The sequence below is a fragment of the Pteropus vampyrus genome, unplaced genomic scaffold (assembly GCF_000151845.1).
Source record: "Pteropus vampyrus isolate Shadow unplaced genomic scaffold, Pvam_2.0 Scaffold36, whole genome shotgun sequence".
Classification (NCBI taxonomy): domain Eukaryota; kingdom Metazoa; phylum Chordata; class Mammalia; order Chiroptera; family Pteropodidae; genus Pteropus; species Pteropus vampyrus.
This window is the reverse complement of record NW_011888817.1, coordinates 11,730,711-11,739,534: the sequence shown is the minus strand read 5'-3', so window position 1 is coordinate 11,739,534 and position 8,824 is coordinate 11,730,711. Positions and strand designations below refer to the sequence as shown.

General features: G+C 35.7%; 1 protein-coding gene across 1 annotated transcript in view; it reads left to right on the top strand.

The window, feature by feature from the left end:
- The first annotated feature begins 449 nt into the window (after positions 1–449).
- The window catches only part of PSMB2 (proteasome subunit beta 2), a 28,045-nt gene continuing 19,670 nt past the window's right edge, over positions 450–8,824 (top strand). The window contains exons 1-3 of the mRNA XM_011357964.2: positions 450–664; positions 5,000–5,122; positions 7,351–7,421. Coding sequence (XP_011356266.1) covers positions 574–664; positions 5,000–5,122; positions 7,351–7,421 — 285 coding nt within the window. The 5' untranslated portion in view covers positions 450–573. The remainder of the gene's footprint in view (positions 665–4,999; positions 5,123–7,350; positions 7,422–8,824) is intronic.

The following is an 8,824-nucleotide window of genomic DNA, read 5'->3' as shown; positions in this document are numbered from 1 at the left end:
CCTTCAGAAAGTGATCAAATTATTCTTTTTTCTTCCATTGTTTTGATATCTTTAGTCTTTACGCTTATAAATTTAACTCACTCATATTTTATTTTTGTGAAACATGTAAGAAGGGCTCTGGTCAAATTTATTTTCTCCAGTTTGGCTTGTAAGGAATGAGTTTCTGCAGATATTTTACCGAGCAAACAGCCATCTAGGGACACACGCCTTTTTGGCATTTACATGTCCTCGGGACTTTAGATATAGTACATGATTTCATCCTCAAGCAAGTTTTTAACTCTCAGTTTATAAATATCGAAATTGGGCGTTACATAACGTGAACGCTCAGAAGTGCCTGCACTGCTACAGACCAGACACGCCAAGAAACAAACAGGGAGCTTAATACAACAAACGCACATCCGCTTTGCAACCTCTCGCGACAGTTGTACGTCATCTGAGAGCGCCAGTGGCCGGGGCCGTCGCGCGGCCTGCGTCGAGCAAAACTGCAGTCCGCGGTGCTGTCTCACCGGTGCGGCCGAGAAGCCGGCGAATCCTTGACTCTTCGGAAACTACAGTCCCCGTCTTCCCGCCACCATGGAGTATCTCATCGGCATTCAGGGCCCCGACTATGTCCTTGTCGCCTCTGACCGGGTGGCCGCTAACAATATTGTCCAGATGAAGGACGGTGAGAGGAACCAGGGGAGGCCGGGTTGGGCCTGGGTGTAGGGGCAGCCGGGAAAAAGTTCGTGGTGATGGTGGTAGGATGTTGGGTTGGTACCAGGGAGGTCAGGGAGGTGGGACCCCTCCTGCCTCGATCTACACTTGCTTATTTTTTAGAATTAGGAGACAGGCAGGCAAGTTTAGGGCCTTAATATTCGCTCCTCCCAAGGCTCCCAGGTCAGTGCTCTGCTCCGGCCTTCGTTAAAAGCTTGCTAGGCGAGAGTTGCCTAAGGGAATTAAGTTTTTAGGTATTTAAGCGTCTGCCGGGCACCACAGAATCTCTGATGAATTTCCTGTTGTTACTAATGTGGTTAGTTTACTGGCAGCATAAGGTGGGCTCCTGGGGAGAGTGAGACTGTGCGACCAGAAACTTGGCATTTCTCCTTCGCTGCCTGTATTCTCCCGTGTTTCAGCTCTCATCTTTGTTTTCCAGGGCGTTGGTGTTTCGTTTTTCTTACATTTAAGTAGTTAGTGGAGTTGGGAGACTAGAGCCCTGTTTTTTGTTTTTTTATTTTAAATTTGCTTTATGAGTTTGTGCAAGTTATTTTGCAGTGCCCTAATTTCCTCATCCGTTACATCAGGTTAGTAATACTAATCTCACAAGCTCGTTGGAAGGATTTAGTGAAAAAAAATTTGCCATTGCTTAGCACAGTGACAGATACTTAGTAATAATAATACTAAACACTATGTATAGGTGTTGTTTTAGGCAATTTACATTATTCATTTAACCTTTTGCAGTAGGCATTATTATATCGCCAGTTTATAGGTGTTAGTTTTGAGGTTAGTTTATAGAGGTTAAGAAACTTACCTAAGGCCACAGTGGCAGAACCCAGATTCAAACCTATGCAGTTTGAATCCATATCTTTTGCCCATAACTGTTCATACTGTTTCCTTATAGTCAGGACTCAGTAAATAATTGTTTAAAGATTTTTGATTATTGATCTGTGGAATCCAAGAGTGTGTTTTCAGGATTGTCTATAGACATGTTACTGTTGAAAAAATACTATTCTTTGGTGCTGGTGACCTAATGTTCACTTGATAAATAGATTTTGGGCACTTAGGTAACTTTTACAGTGCTAAATGCTGAAGGGATGCAAAGAAGAATAAGATATGGCTTGTATCTTAAAAGAATACAATTTAACAAGAGACTCATACATGTGTACCAATACTTATAACACAAGCTAGAAAATTATGCTGCTTCTGAAAAGTACAGTCAAACTTCTCAGGTACTGCAGAGGAAGAAGAGATTGTTTTTAGATAATCCAAAGGAAGAAGAGATTCTGGTTGTAGAGATTAGGGAAAGCTTCGAGGGCAGATAATAGTTCATCTGGGGTTTAAAGAAAGAAAAATGATTAAATCTGGGGTTTCCTGAAGTATGCGAACAAAGGGAAAAAAGTATCCGCCACTGCTTTTGTCAGCGATCTGGTTGTCAGGTTGTCATCACTTGGAAAGAACTCTGAGGGACTTTGCTTGAGTTCTTTTCTTTCTGAAGAAGAAGTAGACTTGAAAGTGATTTGTTAAACATCTGTATTGTGATATGGATTGTTTTGTAAGTCAAATTACTATACGAAATTCCATGATTAGTTTGTAGAAGTTCTGTTTGTAAATCATGCTTTCCAAAGGAGTAAAATTATTTTGAGAGTAAAAACAAAATAATCTGTCCATTATTTTGAAACTAAGACCTTTGACATTTAAGTGATTTTAGCATGAAGTGGTGCCCAAATAGAGCAATAACCAAGTCAGTACCTTTACAGTTGTTCTGTTTCATCACAATAAAGTATGTTAATTCACTTTGAAAAGTAGAATGTTCTTTAAGCCTACTTATGTACACAGTGCTTCTGGGTGTTATAAGGGATGCAGCGTATTATGTATAATCCATAGAGTGGTCTAAGACATTAAGAAACCAAGGAAATAAATACTACAGAATGATTTTGTATGATAAAAGAAGTATCACTAGTAAGTATTAGGATAGTTTTTAAATTGATGATTTCAAAGGTAAATCTTAAGGGTATTCAGAGAAAAGAAAGATCACTGTGGTATGGAAGAAAGATGAATTTGAGTTAGTTCTTGAAAAATGGTTGGAAATAATTGCACTTAACTCAGTATTTAGTTTTTCCTATCGTCTTTTCTGGTATAAAAATTTTTGTGATAGGAACTTTGGGACTGTATAAGGACTTTTTCCTACCTTTCATTTCGTGAAGGAACTTGTTTAGGATAGGTGAGAATGCTGAAAATGAGTAACCTTTTGGGATTCATTTTTTCCAAGTATAAAATGAGAATGATACTTCCAATCAGTGTGTTAGTTTGTCACTTTGTAAGATATTTAATACAAAAATAGAGAAGATATTTCCCAGAGATTGCTTGTGTATTAAAGTATCACAACTCTTCATTTTAGTTAGTTATATGCCTCATTTCTTGTCTCTTGTCTCCTGGCCTGTAGAGAATTGTTCGGAATTCTCCAGCCCACACAGAATGCTCTTCTTTTCTGTATTTATATAGCATGTATAATCTGAATTATATCGTCTAACGCTGAGTCTAATAATATTGAACATGTACAGTTTTTTCCATCTATGAGTTAGGTAGCAGTAAGTCATAGCTTTACTATGAACATACTTGGCAACCGGGGCTTAGAGAGGGCAAATAATTTACCCAGATTCAGAGTATTGAGCCCAGATTATGACTAAGGTCTGTTGGGTTCTAATCTAGCTGGTTTTCCATAGACTTGTTCACTGATGTTCATTTTGTTGTCCATTTGTTTCTTGTATGTGGATCTTCTAAGTTCTTTGTCAAGGATCAGAAATTCCCTAGAACTACACAAGCTGTTTCCTGCACAACTCAGGGAGACATTATCATCTATCACTTTTGTTTTTATATGCCCCCTCATTACTCACTGGACATGCAATAGATGTTTAAAAGCCACTTTTGGCCTTGTATTAAGTTTATTTCAAAGTTGAACAGTTTACTGCCTAGAATTTTAGCATTTCTTCTAAATGGGACATAATAAGATCAGCTTTTCTTCTCATGAAAATAATGCAAACTTATTAAGTAATGCTTTCCTACAAAAATGATGTGTATTAATAAGTATAGACATTTTAGGAACTACTAATAAGCAAAAAGAAGGAAATACAAATTGCCCATACTCTTGCCACTGGCAAAAACTTAGATGCCAGTGGCATCTAATACTCTTCTGGTCCTTTTTCTTTGCATAGGTAATATAACTGTAAGTAATTTTTTTTTTCTTTCTTAAACAAGTGTGCAAACTAACAATCTTTAAATCTCTTGTAGTCTATAACAAATAAGCTTGTTCGTTTAGGAGTTTCAAGGCAATTTGAAACTATCTACTGGCTGTGTGTGTGTGTGTGTGTTTGTGTGTGTGTGTGTGTGTGTTTTCAAAGTCTAAGCCGTGTTCCTGGTATCTGCAACTCACAAACACTTGTAAAATGTTTGACTATAGCATTTTGTTTTTTAAATCCTATTAAGGGATTTTGACATTTCAGAAGCTTTCATGCAGGAAACATGTCTCCCAGGGAAGATTATTCAGCACTATTTGAAAAATGAAAAGTGAAAGCAAGAGTAAGATAGGAAGATTTAGGCTTTTTCTGAAGCTGCAAACTGAATATGGAATGTTCTTCCTTAGGCACTAATTGTAGTCATATTACTTAATTATCTGTCTAATCTGAGTGAGTCTGGTTCAGCTAGATAAGATTAGCATGTTGGGATTTTTGAGGAGTTTTTAAATAGCTTAGTGTTACATGTTCCTTAGAATTTTCACTTTGGCAACCATTTTAATTTTCTTTTTGCTTTGGAAATGGAGGTGGTTTACTTTTTAAGGTGATTTGTATTCTCAATTGATTTCTTTCTTGAGATGGCACCTTAATTTTAATTGTAGCACCAATCTTTTTCATATGTGCTTTTGTATGTGTATAAACATAATAACTAGCGTTTGTATTAATAGAGACATTTCAGGGCTTTGTACTCATGAGCCTAAAGGTAATGTCTTGATTTCTTCAGTTTTTTTGGTTTTGTTCCTTGCATTTCAAAGGCCTTTAAATATTTTTAACAGTGTTCTCAATTGTTAGCTTTCATATATATTCTCCAACTGAAATTGACGTTAAATATGCCGATGGGTTTAACATAGAGAATGAAGAGAGTAATTAATGCAGTTGCCCATTAAAATCTTCTAAAAACAGTGATTAGTCAAATTATTATATATAGTAATTGATAAACCTGTTTGTAGTTACCTATATAATTGTAAATTTATGAGAAGGTAATTTCTAACACTGATTTTTTCTTTGAGCAGATCATGACAAGATGTTTAAGATGAGTGAGAAAATCTTACTCCTATGTGTTGGAGAGGCTGGAGACACTGTACAGTTTGCAGAATATATTCAGAAAAATGTGCAACTTTATAAGATGCGAAATGGTGGGTAACATTTAGAATGTATTTTTAGTTGGTTTGTCTTTAACCTTGAACTGAAAAGAATATTCTCTATTGGTGGTTATCCACATGAGCAGACCAAGGTGGTCATATTTTTGTTTGAGTCTTCTTATTTTTGAAACCTTATCTCTAGACCCTCTTTCTGATCCTAAAGATTTTCTACAAAATTCTCAGAGCAGAGAAGAGAACCATTATAACACTGATACTTGGGGGATAAAACTAACACCATCTTAGAGATGGGTGTGGTACTATCGGACTTTTTAAATCTTAGATATTTCAGAGGATATGATTTGAGCTAAAGTATATCTGAATCTCAGAACTAAAAGACCTAAGTTAACCTGGTTTTACTTTTTTTTTTTTTTGGTACGACAAGTCACTTATCTTCTCTGGCCCTTTTATTTTCCTTATCTCTAAAATGGAATTATAATAATGTTAATGAATAATATGTATGAAAATGCTTTGTAAACTTAAACCTCTGAGTAATTGCATTACTGTCATAAAAGAGTTCTGCCTTGCCTTGCTGGTAAGTTCTTGTGTAGGAAGATAATTAGTTTTTTGTGAGATATTTTGTGAGTTCTCTCTGGGGCTCATGAACTCTTATCCACTGGGAAAGCCCCTTAATCAAATAATATTAGCTATTAGCCCTCTGATCTAGGATTTTTATAGTGACAGTCTAGCAGAAAGAACCTTATTTTCATTTACTTATTTCACAGTTTAATAACACTGTTATACACAGCACTGGTATAATGTGGACCTGTGAAGGAACTTAATTTGAATATAATTGTATATGTAAAATGACTAGATATGATTCATTCATATGGTTTTTTAGGCAGCAAATTTAGGATTATTTATTCAATTCCATAAATATTTTTGAGGGCCTCATCTGTGTTAAACACTCTGCCTAGTACCATAGAGAATTCAAAGATGAACAGGGCTCATTCTCCACCAGTCAGGAACCTAAAGCACATGTACTTAGGTTTAAGCAGCTTGGAAAATTTCAAGAATTATTTTTTAATGGTTCTACTTTTGCCTACATGGCAAGTGAAGGATGCATTATAATTACCTGTCAAGTATAGTTTTGTGTATGTAACTTTATGCAGTAATTCCTATGCATATTAAAGTTTAGGAACTGAGCTAAAATAAGAGAAAGAAAGAAAAATGTATCTGTGGGTGGTCAGGCATCAGACTTTTCCGCCTTTAAAATAACTGTCAAATCCTTAATTGTATTTACAGGATTAGGTGGAGAATTGGAAAGTATATCTGCTTGTCTAAATTTGCTTCCATTATGATTTAATATTTACTAAGAGACTTGACATGAGGATGAAATTCATTAACATATGTGAAAGCACCTAACATAGACCCTGAAATATAGTAGCTGTTCAATAAATATTTGTTAGAATTTTAATCTAAATCTTACGTGACACTGGTGTTTAAAATGTTATAGGGAATAACTACATGCGATGTGTCTTTCTAAATTGGCATTTTATGTGTGAGCCTGCTGAGTTGTGAGTCATTCTTGTGTCTTTCGGTACTAGTCCCATTTTACTGAGAGTTACGTTCCGAAGTGAGTGCACTATGAAATTCACACCTGATGCCATTCCTTTGGACTGTATTTTTGTTGGCATTACAACTTTTTTTTAAAGGTTTTACATTTGAGATACTCTTTTTAAAAATGTTTAATGGTAGAAAATTTATTTTCGGTGGCTTGGACTTTTGAAAATCCTATTACACTTCTTAATAAAGTTACTTTTTTAAAAAAGAAAACTTTGTAAAATATAACTCTGAGACGATCCTAACTCCCAGCCTCTCTTTTCCCTTTATCTTTTTAAAATAAACTAAAAAAAATTGGCATCTCAAGACCTCTTTCTTTTTTTTTTCAACACCTTTGTATTTGTACCCCTTTCATTATACAGAGGAAACTACAGTCTGTTGATGAATGAATAACTTAAGGCTGTGAATTTATTCTTACCACAGAATGGTTAGATCTCACCTTGGTTCTGTTATGTGACCAGGAATTATTGTCAGTACTAACGAGCCATTTCACAACTGTTATATGGGGAAAAGGACAAGAAATAAGATTGTACTCCTTGTTCTTTAAATATTCTTGAGTATACAGAGGATGGTAGGCTGTAAGAAGAGGAGTGGTGGAATGATTTGGGGTATTGTTATTCCTTCTGCTTCACTTAAATGTGACCCTTTATCTCTTGTACCAGGTTATGAATTGTCTCCTACAGCAGCAGCTAATTTCACACGCCGAAACCTGGCTGACTGTCTTCGGAGTCGGGTAAGAAATACAGCCTTAGATAAGAGCAAAAAATCTTCTGTGCTTCTTTTTATATTCCATTACACATGAGTAGTATTTTTGCCCTCATTTTGGCCTTCCTTAGCCCTTCTCATTCTTTAGTTTCTTTGGATTTGTTTTCTCTTTCTGAACAGTTGCTAAAAAGCCCAAAGGGCAAATATACATTCCAGGGAACTTGGATGGGACACACCATCATGAAAGCCTGTGACAGCCTTTAAAAATTATTTTCAGAGTGTTTTCATAGAAACCATGTTTCTTAATTCCTGTGGTTGAAGGACTCTACATGTTAGTGGAGGTGAAATCTTGAAAATAATAATGCAAATTTCATCTTGAGATTATCTGTATCTTTCTATGACTGTTCTTGCCAAAGCACATAGAATTATTTTTCCTCACTTATTCAGAGCTGTGTTTGTTCCGTTGATGGTATGTTAAAAGATGCAACATTAAGTTAAGGATTGAATGTATTAAAGATTGTGTAAGATATGCCAAGAGGGTTCATATGATTGCTAAAGTTGTATATTATTCCCTTCCCACAGGGACTAAGTAAATGGAAGCTTACCATGTGACCTACCTCCTGTGCCTGTTTACACATCTATGAAATCTAGATAACTTCCTAACCCCACAGGAGTGCTAAGAAAATGAATGCTTAATATTTCATAATATTTAACATTCATTTGACTTTTGCCCAAAGCATTTTGTTTATTAATTTAATGTACTCACTATTTGACTGAGATATATAGTAGTTAATTCTCTATCACTAATAAGGATTGAAAGGCATAAAGTGGCAAAGAGACTAGCTTCAGGTCATGTACCAGGTCAGGCAAAGCTACATAAATGGTTCCATAATTACCTGACTCTTCTATCTTACATCAGCTCCTTGGTCTTTTTAGTAATGTTTCTAGAACATTGGTGCTATTCGTATTTTTTATTATGGTTTTAGCTTCATCTGTACTTCCGTAAGCTGATGTATGATGGAACTCTAAACAAGTACAAGTGTTTTCCTAAAAAGTTACTTATTACAGATCTTTAAGGAAGTTTATTTTTAGTGACTGGTAATACTGGATTGAGAACTTCTCAATGCTAGCTTTGGCCAAAGAGCTTGTGCAATATGAAGGATCATGAATTTTGAAGAGAAACCAGAGACATGATGGATTTGGAGGAGACAGATTTACATACTTTGTTTTGATCTGGGTAAAAAGTTAATGGCCTTTTCTTTTTCACGTCTTCGTCTTCATGAGAGAAGAAAATGGGTCAGAAGTTCTTGTGGAATTCAGTAAAGAGTATGCTATGGCTTGCTGTGTAAAATATGCCTCTTGACTTGTCAGGCAGAACTGGAATAAGAATTCCAGCTTTGGGCACAATAAACACTTTGTCATAAATGCTGT